At 36.8% G+C, this 16,059-nt stretch overlaps 1 protein-coding gene across 6 annotated transcripts in view; it reads right to left on the minus strand.

The window, feature by feature from the left end:
- The window catches only part of LOC127831629 (leucine-rich repeat-containing protein 74B-like), a 118,812-nt gene that overhangs the window by 8,614 nt on the left and 94,139 nt on the right, over positions 1–16,059 (minus strand). For 5 of the 6 annotated variants that reach the window (XM_052356634.1, XM_052356615.1, XM_052356641.1 and 2 more), the window contains 6 exons: positions 14,670–14,837; positions 12,666–12,781; positions 10,044–10,122; positions 9,152–9,247; positions 7,031–7,273; positions 3,990–4,022 (listed from right to left, as the gene is read on the minus strand). In XM_052356634.1, the coding sequence (XP_052212594.1) occupies positions 3,990–4,022; positions 7,031–7,273; positions 9,152–9,247; positions 10,044–10,122; positions 12,666–12,781; positions 14,670–14,837 (735 nt within the window). The remainder of the gene's footprint in view (positions 1–3,989; positions 4,023–7,030; positions 7,274–9,151; positions 9,248–10,043; positions 10,123–12,665; positions 12,782–14,669; positions 14,838–16,059) is intronic. The other variant, XM_052356623.1, reaches the window with a different exon arrangement.

Below are 16,059 nucleotides of genomic sequence, written 5' to 3' on the forward strand. Positions count from 1 at the left end.
TAACCCTTTGCATGCTGGGTAATTTGTCTTCTGCTAAAATGTCGTCTGCTGAATTTCTAAAATAAGCATTTTCTTCATTTTTTTTAAAAGAATACTATCAGAATAGCAAACAGTTTGGATCCAGATGAGACGCCACGTTCTGTGGCGTCTCATCTGGATCCAAACTGTTTGCAAAGGCCTTAAAAATTCGGCTCCAGCGCTTTAAGGGTTAAAACAGAGACAATTGATTCAAACTTTCTCAAAAGAAATTAATAGACAATGTAATAAGACCATTAGAATGTACAAACTTACAACACTGTAGTATGTGAATTTGGAAATTTGGAAGAAGAAGACACCAATTGGACATCATTTTGTTAAATGTTTTGCTCACTTAAAACTGTCCATTTCATGGTCTGAATGTATTTTGGTGTAATTGTAAACTTCTAATTTAATGAGAACTTATCAATGACATTTACATTAAAAGTGATTATGTTTTAATCATAATTACTGTTTTTTTAAACTGGTCATGCATGCACAACAAGATTGCCTTTTGGGTTGATTTTTTAATGGATATAAAACTTGAAGTTTTCAGGTGAAGTCCATTTGCATGATGCAATTACATATGCACTCATTATGCAGGTGCCTACTTCATTTATATTTTGTCAAAATGCAAATGGTCAACCTGCATTTAAAGCATTCTTCATAAAATGTATTCTATGATTGATGTCTTATTCCAACTTCACATATTAGTGTCCTATATGCACAGGCAATTGTAAGCCCTGTTTTCATATTAGTGTCCTATATGCACAGGCAATTGTAAGCACTGTTTTCATATTAGTGTCCTATATGCACAGGCAATTGTAAGCACTGTTTTCATATTAGTGTCCTATATGCACAGGCAATTGTAAGCCCTGTTTTCATATTAGTGTCCTATATGCACAGGCAATTGTAAGCACTGTTTTCATATTAGTGTCCTATATGCACAGGCAATTGTAAGCACTGTTTTCATATAAGTGTCCTATATGCACAGGCAATTGTAAGCACTGTTTTCCCTGAGAGCCAAGCTCAATGAATGTAGCTCAACATAAGCTGTACCCGCACAGCTGTTCCCAGAATACAAGGACATGACCATCCCTTAAGAAATTTTGAGATTTCATGGAACAAAATAGAGAAGCATGGTGAAGCCAGAGCAGACTTCAAAATGTTAACAACGAAATTCTGGCAACATTGATTATATCCACAAAAGGCTAAAATTAAATATAACAAGAGATGTGTTTGTCAGAAACACAATGCCCCCTATTGCGCTGCTTTGAAACCATAAATTTGACCTTTGACCTTGAAGGATGACCTTGACCTTTCACCACTCAAAACGTGCAGCTTCATGAGATACATATGCATGCCAAATATCAAAATGCTATCTTCAATATTAAAAAAGTTATGACCAAACTTTAACGAAGGTTAAAGTTTTAGGAAAGAAAAATACAATATTTGACCTTTGACCTTGAAGGATGAACTTGACCTTGACTTTTCACATCTCAAAATGTGCAGCTCCGTGAGATACACATGCATGCCAAATATGAAGTTGCTATCTTCAATAATGCAAAAGTTGTCAAACTTTAACCAAGGTTAAAGTTTTGGGCTCACACAATGAATGAATGACAGACAGACAGGCCAAAAACAATATACCCTCGGTCTTTCGATCCAGGGGCATAAAAAGTTAAGTAAAGAACTTGACAATAAATTGTGTATAATGATAACATTTAAATCTTAAATGATTGAAGTAAAAAACTTGATAATAAAATGTGTTAATAAGAAAAGTATGAACTACAAATTTCCATGTTTGAATGGTGATAAAAAGATTAGTGCAAAATTGTAATAAAGCTGAAATGAAAAACAAAAGGCAAAATCTCAGAGCATAACAACCAGACAAAATGACCAGCTTCATGCAAAATTGGGGCTTATGCCTTATGTGGCCGGAGTAGCTACAAACCAGCCTGCGCAATGGAGCAGTCTGTGCAAGATCTACAGGCTGGAGTGGAGCTACCCTGGATCCATATGGCACAAGAAACATTTGAACATGACATGGGTCATATTTGAGGAAAATGTTTAATTCCTCCAAGTCAGAAAACACAGAATTTATACATTGAATGACTACAGTATAATAGTGACTTGTACCTTGTTCAAAGATATTATGACAATGTTAGTTTAATTGAAAATTAGTAAACAAATTGAATGTGAAGGGTTATATAGCAATACATGTAATCTTCTAGGAATCCTAGTGTAAGAGCGACAGATCAGGACATGCATTATAAAACATTGTAAGTCCAAAGTTGGCAAAATTCATGGTCAAAACATGCAAGATTGAATGATACATGTGTACATAGGTAGGGGCTGGTCATAAGCAACAGCAGCATTCAAATGTTGTTACCAAGTGGTGTTGCAGTTAGATGAAACCAAAACCTACTTCTATAATTGTTCAATGCAGGTGAAGGTTGAATAGAGGTTGGGTTTTATCCGAAGAAAACAAGAGATGTGTTTGTCAGAAACACAATGCCCCATACTGCGCCCTTTTGAATTTTGTTTGACCTTAAACCTTGAAGGATAACCTTGACCTTTCACCACTCAAAATGTGCAGCTCCATGCGATACACATGCATGCCAAATATCAAGTTGCTATCTTCAATATTGCATAAGCTATTGCAAAACTTTAACCAAGAGACAGACAGACAGACAGACAGACAGACAGACAGACAGACAGGCCAAAAACAATCTACCCCGGATCATTCAATCAGGGGGCATAAAAAGGGTGTGATCATAAGCAAGATATGAGTATGTATCAAAGAGTGGAAGAAGGGGTGTTGGTGCCAGCAAGACAAAATGGTCAATTCTATAAAATATTGAATATGACGTCCACACCATGTTGAAGTGAATTAAGGTGACATGGGTGAAAAGGTAATGATAAAAAGCAACATCTGTGCACTTATCAAAGAGTTGATGCAAGCAATTTTGCTGCTTGAGGAAACAGTTTAAACTGTTGCTTAACCAGTAGCACTGTTGAAACTGATACTTAACCAGTAACACCGTTCAAACGTTTACTTAACCAGGAACACAGTTCAAATTTTAACTTAACCTGGAACACAGTTCAAACTTTTACCCAGTCACAGACAGGGCCTTCACTACTAACTATTACTCCCGTATGAAGATTGCATGGGCATAGAAAGTTATCTATCATGGTTTTATTTAAGAATGTTGCAAATAAATTGTTTTTTTTTTAAATTGTTTGATAAATATTATGAGTAGTATCCTTACTTATCATAATATTCATAATGGAAGATTTTTTGTGTTATTTGTCCCCAAATCATGTACATTATTACATAATGCTAGCAACTATTGGGGATCATTGGGATTATATGACTGAATTTGTATGGAAGAATACTGAATACAATAATGGAATAAAATATTTATACTAATTGGTTAGTTTATAGACAGATAATAATAGCACCAATACAGCAATCATTACCTTACGCTATTGGTTAATAATATTGGCTAAATTGGTAAGTGAATGGAAAAACAGTGTTAAAAAGTGTGTTTTATATAATATAAAGTAATATTATATTATGTACTTCTCCTTTTGGCAATCCTATATCCAGTAAATATGCATGTCTTACTTCTTGGTCAATCACTTATGTTTAACATTTTAAACTAATAAAAGCAACAGTTATTATTAATAACATTTTATTTTTCATTCCTAAGTCAGACAAACAAGTAATATAGAGAGGTAAATTTACTAACATTTTGGCAAAAATAAAATGCTTTTGGTTATAATACAAAAATGCATGTATTAAACCAAAACTATTGATACCCATTCAGAAATACAAGAACAAGAAGCATGTAAATGATTTACATTAAAAAAAAAACATTTATATTTTGTTATCTTATACCACAAAAGCAAGCAACAAGCAATAAATAGCTGGTCACTTGTGATTGCCAAAGGAGCTTGGAATGCTTTACCTTTGCATGCTTTCTTATGGCAATTCTTGCAGTCTGTGTAAATGATATACAACACAATAATACACACATGCAATACACATACTACTAAGTAACACACTCACTAAATAAATGCATTAACAACAACAAGCAACATAAGGTTCAATTTGTTAAACAGCTATTAAAACCAAGTAAAAACATTTCAAGCTACAAGATTATATGAGCTGGGTTCAAAGAAATGCAGGCTTAATGCATTTACATTAAATGTCATTCCAGACATGATCAAACCCTCACAGGATAATCAGAAAAGATATTTTAGGCCTTTATGGAATTTTGTGTTAATTCAAGGAAGCCTTTTCTTAGCAAAAATGTTATTGATGCAGAAAGTGTTGTTCTACATTAGCCTTTGTAGACTGCACAGGCTTATCTGGGACAACACTTTAACCCTTTCAGTGCTGGAACCGAATTTTGAAGGCCTTTGCAAACAGTTTGGATCCTGATGAGACGCCACAGAACGTGGTGTCTCATCAGGATCCAAACTGTTTGCTATTCTGATAGTATTCTTTGAAAAAAATTGAAGAAAATGCTAATTTTAGAATTCAGCAGACGACATTTTAGCAGAAGACAAATTACCCAGGGTTAATCACATGTATTAAGCCCAGTTTGCCCAGAACAAGGCTTATATAATTTAATGACTCATTTTTAGTCATTGTTTCATGACATCTTACATACAACACAGGTTTTGAATGTGTCAAATATTATTTATACAGGTAAATAATACTAAATTATTTCTAAAGTGGATGAAAAATAATGGACGTTGGAAAATAAATACATGATGGACTTTGGAAAGTAATGATTAAGTTAAGTAAATAATTACATTGATCAGACTACATCGCTAAAACATTTCCAAATTCTAATTTCTATTATAAAAACAAACACAAAAACATAAACAAGAGCGCCTGAAAGGCCCAAAGTTGCTCGCCTGAGATTCAAAGGAACTGACCTGTTCTGTGCAGCCCAAGATGTCATTAGAACAAAATGTTCTTACCAACTTCATCACTAATGAACACCCTGGCAGCCACGTTTTTCAACAGACCAGAACCATTTTCATACACATCCAAAATATCATTCAAACAAATATTCTGACAAAGTTTCATGAAGATTCATAAGTCCATATCAGGAAAAATGCCCCACCCACTAGTGGCCATGTTTTTCAAGCAACTCGAACCATTTTCGAACTTGTCCAAGATATCATTGGGACAAATTGTCTGACCAAGTTTCATGATGATCGGACAATAAAAGTAGCCTCTAGAGTGTTAATAAGGTTTTACTAAAGCAATATATAGCCATATTAGGAAAAATGCCCCGCCCCCCTGGTGGCCATGTTTTTAAAGCAACCAAAACCATTTTCAAACTCATCCAAGATATCATTAAGACAAATCTTCTGACCAAGTTTCATGAAGATCGGAAAATAAATGTGGCCTCTAGAGTGTTAACAAGGTTTTACTAAAGCCATATAAGGAAAAATGCCTCACCCCCAGGTGGTCATGTTTTTCAACCAACCAACATCATTTTTGAACTCTTACAAGATATCATTGGGATGAATCTGCTGACAAAGTTTCATGAAGATCGAACAATAAATGTGGTCCCTAGAGTGTTAACAAGATTTTACTATAGCCATATAAGGTAAAATGCCCCGCCCCTCGGCAGCCATGTTTTTCAAGCAAACGTGACCATTTTCAAACTCATCCAAGATATCATTAAGACCAATCTTCTGACCAAATTTCATTAAGATTGGACAATAAATGTGGCCTCTAGAGTGTTAACAAGGCAAATGTTGACGTCGCACATTGCACGATGGACAAAAGGCGATCACAAAAGCTCGAACTCAGACAAGATATCAGCGGGACAAAGTTTCTAACAAATTTTCATAAAGATTGGTAAGTAAAAGGGTTTATAATTTTGACAAGCATTTCATTTAATTTGATAATATTATATTGACCTAGTTTTTGACCCTACATGACCCAGTTTCAAAATAGACAAAATATGATTTGGACCAACGTTTTGAGATTGGATATGTAATGCTGCTTCTAGAGAATTCACAAGCTTTTTCTTTAATTTGTGTTTGATTCTATGTCAACTAGTTTTAAATTAAGTTTCATGAAGATTGGGTAAAAAAGTGGGCATTTTGTATTAACAAGGCAAATGTTGATGACAAACAACGGACAAAATGTGGTAAATAAAATCAATCTACAAAATAATTTATGCAGACTTTGGAAAAGCACCATGCATCTAAAACAGTAAATCAAAAGTTGCAAAAAAATCATTAACACTCATGCACTAATGTTTCATTTCTTCACAGCAGGGGTCAAAGTACCCATACTAACATAATTAATACACAACTGGAAAAACCACTTAAAACATTAAGAAAAGAGACAACGTCTAAAATACAACAGAGAGGCTGATTAATTATTAGTGTGTATAGATATGGTTAAAACAGGACAATATGAATTCCATGCCTGCTTCGAAAGCGTTCAAAATAATCTTCCCTTATAACTTACTAAATCTTGTTTAAAGCAGGAAAAAGCATAAACAGTAAATATCATGAGGTTTGAAATTCCACAAATTCCAGCTGATAATAATTGGGCCGTATCATGCAAAGGTTCTTGTCCCATTTGCTGCCAGAGTAGTTCTGTCAGTCTAGTCAGGGGCTACCCTGTGAGATATAAAGTCTTGCAAGGTTTCAGGGTCACATGAGCAGCCAGGATAGCTCCTGATTAGACTGCCTGAAAGTTAAGCCTTGTCTGGAGCTACGATGGCCACATTGGGCAATAAAACACATTTTTGCATGATAAGGCTCAAATGGCATAAAACTTAATTTTGAACTGAAAGAATAAACTAAATTGATTTTGAGTGAAACAAACAACAAAAGTAATACAATCAAATTGTTCAAATAAAACCTTTAAACGAAATAACAACATACTTTGATTGTTGAGGTAACAACACAATTCAGCTCAATTCAGTCAATGTTTAAACTAAAACCTAAACACAACACAACAACCCACCTCAATTCCCTCCACAAACTCCTCATGAGTAACACTCATACTTCCGTCCTTGTCAAACTTGTTGAAGAAGTCCACGAGGCGTAGCTCGTGTTTCTCGATGTAGTTGACCAGTTTTGTCATTGGGTGGACCTTGGCCTTGGGTTTGGTCGGGGGCTCCATCCCCCCATGCGTCAGTGTGAGGCTGGGCAGCTGAACTTTCACCTGCGCAAATACCTCCTCAAAGTCTTTGTTGACGAGGATGTCCTGAAATTTATCATACCGCTGCATTGACATCTGTCTGATTCAACGTTGCATGATTATTTTTTTTTTTATATCAGTTCAACAGGAAGTTCTTATATCAGCCAATGATAGGAGGTAGGTCACATTACTAGGAATCAACTATAAAATAATCACTTGTAGTAAAATCAAATCAGATTTAACAAAACAAACACTTGGATACCAAGATGTAATATATTTTAAACACAAAATGCAAAACAAACAGCAAATAAATTGTTTAAAAAATATTAAGCTCAAGTGCTCATGACGTCATTAATAGCACGTCAAACGACAAAAAGCATATTCTTTCCCTCTAAAAATGAAGCTTTTTAGCGTTTTTTTTTTCATTATTACTTTAAAATCGGGGATGTATAGGAAGGATAGACAGAAAAACAGGTTACTGTCTAATCTTTTTGTAATATATCAGGCTCAGTGAGAATAAAAATAATGGCTCTGCAAGCCTCGCCGTTATATTATTTTAAGCCTTGCCTTACATATTACAAAAAAAATCAGGCAGTAACCTGTTATTCTATATGTATTAAGATGTATTTGTGCTTGTATACATCCAATTGAGCTGTTCACTGTAAAAAGAGTGCTTAATGCATGTGTGTGATGTTTCATCCCAGATAAGCCAGTGCATGCAGTCAATACTGGCTAATGCATGTGTGTGATGTTTCATCCCAGATAAGCCAGTGCATGCAGTCAATACTGGCTTATGCATGTGTGTGATGTTTCATCCCAGATAAGCCAGTGCATGCAGTCAATACTGGCTAATGCATGTGTGTGATGTTTCATCCCAGATAAGCCAGTGCATGCAGTCAATACTGGCTAATCACAGTTGACACTTTCCGCTTTCAAGTAATTTTTCTATTCAAAGAGGTATCTTCTTCACGGAAGTCTAGTCTGGTCTGCTTTTTTGTAATAATTTCAGAGTAATGCAAATGGCTAAAAATATGAGCATTGTTCTGAGAAAAATGGGCTTTACGCTTAAGCATAAAGAGTTATCTAGCCTTGTCTGTGCAGGCTTATCAGGCAGGACATTTTGTGCTTTTATTGAATTTTTTGTTCAATGCAGGTCCCTTCAAACAAAAATCCAATTAAAGCAGAAACGACTGTACCTGAGAAGTGTATGCAGACTGCACTGGCTCAGCTTGGACAATACTTCAACAACATGCCTTAAGTACCTGTACCTGAGAAGTGTATGCAGACTGCACTGGCTCAGCTTGGACAAAACTTCAACAACATGCCTTAAGTACCTGTACCTGAGAAGTCTATGCAGACTGCACAGACTTAGCTTGGACAATACTTCAACAACATGCCTTAAGTACCTGTACCTGAGAAGTCTATGCAGACTGCACAGACTTAGCTTGGACAATACTTCAACAACATGCCTTAAGTACCTGTACCTGAGAAGTCTATGCAGACTGCACAGACTTAGCTTGGACAATACTTCAACAACATGCCTTAAGTACCTGTACCTGAGAAGTCTATGCAGACTGCACTGGGTCAGCTTGGACAATTCTTCAACAACATGCATTAAGCTCAGTTTTACCAGAACAAGGCTAATATGAGTCGTGTTCTAAGAAAACTGGGCATAATGCATGTGCGTAAAGTGTTGTCCCAGATTTTGCAGTCCGCACAGGCTAATCAGGGACGACACTTTCCGCTTTTATGGTATTATGGAAGTCCCTTCTTACCAAAGAAATCAAGTTTAGGCGTAAAATGTCGTCCCTGATTAGCCTGTGCAAACTGCACATGCTAATCTGGGATGACACTTTACGCACATGCATTAAGCCCAGTTTTACCGGAACAAGGCCAACATGTTCTTGTGTGTGTAAATTTGCCCATTCTGCAGTGCACACTTACACAGAAGTCGACGACTTTGAGCACACAGTTTGGATTGCGCAATATAGCCGCACAGATTCCATAGCACCCAGCACTCTGCATCGGGTTCTTACCCATCTGAAAATTAACATCACTTGTCAGATACACAAAGTAAATATGCAGAACAAGTCTCACACAAAAGGCAGACTACAGTTTTAAAAGCGAATATATAGGTCAATAAGACTGGAACATAAACTGGTATGGAGGGAACTGATTTGATGGCTCAGCTCAATTCAATTTTTTAAACTAACTTCAGTTCTAATGCATGTAAATAATGTTAGTTTCAATGAAAACTATTTTGTTTCAAAGAAATGCTTTATGTGTGAAAGCTCTTGGCATAAATTATGGAATATATATTTCATTGAAGCCTTGGTACAAATGATGTATTAACATTTTGTACATGTTAATTATAAAAAGGGGCATAATCATTTTGATGTACAGAATTTATACAATTATAAATTACCAAACCATTTGCTACTGATTTCAATTTTGTTATTTTTTGTTTTTGATTTAAGTCTAAATAAGGAAAACATCCTGCAAAATATTGTGGTACTAAGGCTTTAACATTTAACTGCATAGTGCAATCAATGTGAGCTCTGCCATTTAACTGCATAGTGCAATCAATGTGAGCTCTGCTCTGGGTAAACCATGCTATATGCCCACCAAGACAAATCAATCACAGCACTTTCTGCTTGTATGGATTTTGGTTTCAAACGAAGTCTCTTCTAAGCAAAAATCCAGTCAAGGCGTAAAGAGTTGTCCCTGACTCCCAGTGCAGACTACACAGTTAAACTTGGGCAACACTTTAACCACATGCTCAAATAGGCTAGGTCTTCCCAGAGAAGGGCTAGCATCTCATTGCCAGTGTACTTACCTTCAGAACCAGAAGTGTCTCATTGGCGGACAGCCCTTTTCCTATGACCACTGCCCCTTCAGTTGTTATTCGATTGTTTCTGGTATGAAAGTACAGAAATACTGTGAATTCATGTATATTGCTGTACGAGAGAGATGAAGCTGTTCGTTCATTGTGTATATTAAGAGGAAAATTTACAGTATATTCTTTTTGAAATTACAATTTATTACAACCTTAAAACTCATGTAAATATGTTTATGGAAAGTTTTCAATTCGATAGTAATATAACTTTGTAATTAACACTTTTTCAACAAAATTTAATTATGCATGCATTATTTCTATACTTTACACTAAGGCCATCACACTGACAAAAGAGTATTCATATATAGGAGACATGTTGTGGGAAAATGGGGCTTTATGCATGCTTGTAAAGTGAGTCCCAGATTAGGGACTCAGACAAGTGTCACAGGAACAAAACTCTCAAAACTCTCCACCTTAACTGAATTATCTCTGAGAAGAGACTTCCTTTATACTTAAAACACCCATACAAGTTAAAAGTGTAACCCCTGATTATCCTGTGTAAAACACCCATACAAGTTGAAAGTGTAAACCCTGATTATCCTGTGTAAAACACCCATACAAGTTGAAAGTGTAAACCCTGATTATCCTGTGTAAAACACCCATACAAGTTGAAAGTGTAACCCCTGATTAGCCTGTGTAAAACACCCATACAAGTTGAAAGTGTAAACCCTGATTAGCCTGTGTAAAACACCCATACAAGTTGAAAGTGTAACCCCTGATTAGACTGTGTAAAACTACCATACAAGTTGAAAGTGTAAACCCTGATAAGCCTGTGTAAAACACTCATACAAGTTGAAAGTGTAACCCCTGATTAGCCTGTGTAAAACACCCATACAAGTTGAAAGTGTAACCCCTGATTATCCTGTGTAAAACACCCATACAAGTTGAAAGTGTAACCCCTGATTAGCCTGTGTAAAACACCCATACAAGTTAAAAGAGTAACCCCTGATTATCCTGTGTAAAACACCCATACAAGTTAAAAGTGTAAACCCTGATTATCCTGTGTAAAACACCCATACAAGTTGAAAGTGTAAACCCTGATTATCCTGTGTAAAACACCCATACAAGTTGAAAGTGTAACCCCTGATTAGCCTGTGTAAAACACCCATACAAGTTGAAAGTGTAAACCCTGATTAGCCTGTGTAAAACACCCATACAAGTTGAAAGTGTAACCCCTGATTAGCCTGTGTAAAACACCCATACAAGTTGAAAGTGTAAACCCTGATTAGCCTGTGTAAAACACTCATACAAGTTGAAAGTGTAACCCCTGATTAGCCTGTGTAAAACACCCATACAAGTTGAAAGTGTAACCCCTGATTATCCTGTGTAAAACACCCATACAAGTTGAAAGTGTAACCCCTGATTAGCCTGTGTAAAACACCCATACAAGTTGAAAGAGTAACCCCTGATTAGCCTGTGTAAAACACCCATACAAGTTGAAAGAGTAACCCCTGATTAGCCTGTGCAGACTGCACATGCACTAATCCATGATTCCCCAAAGTGCCGCTCATTAATAGTGGTAACAAACAATTTCGTTGAATTCATATCTCCTGCTTAATAAATTTTGTTTATGCGTGTGTGCAAATCAATTGATATTCCAAATAATCATTAAAAAATTAAGTGAAGTGTTATTGTCCCCTACCGGTTTCACCGGAGTGGACTTATGGTTTGCGCTCTGTGTGTCAGTCAGTCAGTCAGTCAGTCTGTCTGTCTGTCCGCCACACTTTTCTGGATCCTGTGATAACTTTAAAAGTTCTTAATATTTTTTCATGAAACTTGCAACATGGATAGATGGCAATATGGACATTATGCATGTCATTTCATTTTGTTCCTACATCAAAAATGTTGGTTGCTATGGCAACAAAAAAAAATATAAAAAATCTGAAAATGGTGGAATTTCTGACAATGGTGGAGCTGGTAGGGGACCATATTGCTTGACAATAGCCTGGTTGTTTTTATGACATGCAATTCTCCTCATTGATACACCCATGAAGTTTCATATTGAAATACTGTAAGGTATCTGAGATATAGCCTTGAAAAGTTACATCATACAAAACAACGAAGGGAAATAACTCTAAGTAAAGAAAGTGCATGATTATGGTTGTTGTGCATGGCACTTTTTCCCATTCATTTTTACACACCAATAAAGTTTTATGTTTACATGTTGTATCATACCTGAGATATAGCCCTGAAAAGTTCCATCATTAAAGAAAGTTAAGGTTTATGGTTCTCAAGCATGACACTTGTACTAATTAATATCAATACACCAATGAAGTTTCATGTTGAAGTCTTGCATGGTATTTGAGATTTATGCCTTAAAAGTTACATCATACAAAAACAAACAAAGGGCAATAACTCTTATTAAGAAAGTGTAAGATTATGGTTAATGTGCATGACACATTTCCTCATTGATATCTATACACCCATGAAGTTTTATGTCGATATCTTTTATAGTTTCTGAGATATAGCCTTTAATAACAAGTTTTGTGACAGAATGATGGACGGACAACACTAATTCTATATCCCTACACCTTTGGCAGGCGACAATAAAGTATGACTCACGAGATATCAAGCTCTTCTAACACAGAGTTTCCCTTCAGAGCATCTTGTAGACCCACCGCTCCCTCAAGCCCAAAGCCGTTCCAGGATAGGTTGATTTTCTTCATGTACACATTGTTCTGAGAGAACCAATATAGACATGAGTATGTTCATAAATTAAGAGCTTTCAAATATTGATGGTAATCATAATCAAGACTACTTAAGCAGGGGTCTTTCAGTACAATTTACTTAACTTTATTTACTTATGGTAATCAACTTCATATAGGCCAAGCTCTCAGTAATGACAAATTTTACCAGATCCAGCTTCAATCAAAATTAAATTATATAAATTTTTCACAGACCATTCCCAAATCTAACACAAGAGGGCCTGAAAGGCCCAAAGCCGCTCACCTGAGATTCAAAGGAACTGACCTGTTCTGAGCAGCCCAAAATGTCATTAGAACAAAATGTTCTTACCAACTTTCATGACTAGTGAACACCCTGGCAGACATGTTTTTAAACAGACCAGAACCATTTTCATACACATCCAAGTTATCATTTAAACAAATATTCTGACAAAGTTTCGTGAAGAATCATGAAGCCAAATAAGGAAAAATGCCCCACCTCCTGATGACCATGGTTTTTCAAGTAACTGGAACCATTTTCGAACTTGTCCAAGATATCATTGGGACAAATCTTCTGACAAAGTTTCATGATGATTGGACAATAAATATGGCTTCTAGAGTATTAACAAGCAAATTCATTGAATTGATATCCGCCGCCAAAATGCTTCTGGACACAAAAGTGTTATATTTGACACTCAAAAAAGCATTTTTCAAGATACAAAAGGCCATAACTCCGTTACTATCCGGTGGCATACAATACCATTTGGCGTGCATCATCCTCTTGTCCATATATATACTCATACCAAGTTTCAATGAAATCCCCCAAAGCACTTCCAAGATATGGCTCCGGACACAAAAAAGCATTTTTTCAAGATACAAAGGGCCATAACTCTGTTATTAACAGATGGTTTACAATGCCATTTGGCAGGCATCATTCTCTTATCCATATATATACTCATGCCAAGTTTCAATGAAATCTGCCAAAGCACTTCCAAGATATAGCTCCGGACACAAAAGTGCAGGACGGACGGACAGACGGACGGACAACGACAAACCAACATCCCTCCGCCTCTGGCGGGGGTTAACAAAGTTTTACTATAGCTATATTAGGAAAAATGCCACGACCCCTTGGCAGCCATGTTTTTCCGCCAACCGGAACCATTTTTGAACTCATTCAAGATATCATTGGTACAAATCTTGTTACCAAGTTTCATAATGATCGGACAATAAATGTGGCATCTAGAGTGTTAACAAGGCAAATGTTGACGCCACACAACGCACGACAGACAAAAGGCAATCACAAAAGCTCACCATGAGCACATTGTGCTCAGGAGAGCTAAAAAATCCAAGCATAATTCATTCAATCTTTCATGTCAAAGTATTTGAGACACCAACAACCTCTTGCCCTATTAAACATCTTCAGAAAGGGTAACAAGAAACATTGCATGAAAAGTTACTAACAATTAGACAGACCAACATCCAAAGCTCCTCAAGATCCATAGGAGGTATATGTAAGGGAGAAGGTGAGTAGTGGAAAGAGTCATGCTTAGCTCTTTCAGTGCTGGAACCGAATTTTGAAGGCCTTTGCAAACAGTTTGGATCCAGATGAGATGCCACAAAATGTGGCGTCTCATCAGGATCCAAACTGTTTGCTATTCTGATAGTATTCTCTGAAAAAAATAGAAGAAAATGCTAATTTTAGAAATTGAGCAGACAACATTTTAGCAGAAGACAAATTTTCCAGCATGCAATGGGATAAAGATGTCCCTGGTTCAAATCTGTGAATCTTCCTGATTCCAGCTCTTTTTACTGCATACTGTGCTGCAGAGAGGGGTTAAATGAGAATTTGGCTGCAGATGTACATTTATAAACATATATAAATCAAAACCGATTTATTCTGCACCTTGATTCCCTGTGCAATGGCCACGGCCCCCTTTCTTCTCAGGCAGTTCCACGAGAGGTCCAGCTCCTTGATGCATGTGTTGTCGGCTATTGCAGGGCCCAGAATGGTCCCAGACACGTCACCAAAGTTGTTGTGACTTAGATCCAGTACCTGCACTTTTGTTGTGCTCTAATGGATAAAATACTAGTATGAGCAGTAAAGATCTACACATCTTCGTGACAGGTGAGCTAAAAACACAAGGAATTCTCAAGTCCCCAGTCTTACATCAGACATTTTTTGTCATTATAAACAAGAAATATATTTAAAAAAGATATACGGCGTTGATTGTGGTCGGTGTTGATTAACTACCAAAAGTTATAGCTATGTGATCACAGATTATAGCGAATGCCTTTTTTTTAGTGCAGTTCTTAGCTGCATCATACACAAATCAATAACGGGATGTAATGTGTGCCAGAGTTCATTGCTTATTTTGCTTCATTAGATATAATTTATCAGATATCTATGTTTACAGTGTAAACAAGTATAGTTGAAAACAATGGATGCTCCCCGATGATGCGCTTTGTCAATCTATGTGTTAATAACACCTAAAAAATCTATTATTAGCCTTGGTGAGCTTGACCCCAAATGACATCAAGCGTCATCAAAAGGTAGAGGTCTATGCAAGGTACCTACATGCCAAATATGAAAATGATTGGTAAAGTATTGAAGGAGCTATGAGAAACGGTAGCAAAAGTGTGACGGAAGGAAGTCTATTATTAGCCTCAGTGACCTTGACCTTGATCCCAGTGACCTCAAACCTCATCAAAAGGTAGAGGCCCATGCAAGGTACCTACATGCCAAATATGAAAGCGATTGGTAAAGTATTGAAGGTGCTATGAGAAACGGTAGCAAAAGTGTGACGGAAGTAAGGAAGTAAGTAAGGAAGGACAAACTGGCAGCTATATGCTCCGCCAAAATATTATTTAGGGGAGCATAAAAACACACCAAATTAAAACAAGAGCACCGCCTTGCGGGTGCAGACCGCTCATCTATTTTCTTTTTAAAGGTGAAGGGACTCTCATTTTCAATCACAAAGGAGGGAGGGGTGGAGTGAAGAGGGGTGTATTGTGTGGGGTTGTGGACATTTATTACATTATCTTCCATAAAAGCGAAAAAAAAAAAAAAAATCGGGGGCTGGGGGGGGGGGGGGGGGGGGTGGGGGGGGTGGGGGGTGGGGGGAAGGGCAATGGGGGGGGGGGGGATTTTCTGGGTGCGATGGTTGGACGGTATTTCAAACATAACCGTTTAAAAAAAAAAATTTGGGGGGGGGGGTGGGGTATAGTGTGAGGGTGTGGTGGTAATTTGTGAGATGATCTTAAAAAAAAAAAAAAAAAATTGGGGGGGGGGATGG

The sequence above is a fragment of the Dreissena polymorpha genome, chromosome 1 (assembly GCF_020536995.1).
Source record: "Dreissena polymorpha isolate Duluth1 chromosome 1, UMN_Dpol_1.0, whole genome shotgun sequence".
In the NCBI taxonomy this organism is placed as follows: Eukaryota; Metazoa; Mollusca; class Bivalvia; order Myida; family Dreissenidae; genus Dreissena; species Dreissena polymorpha.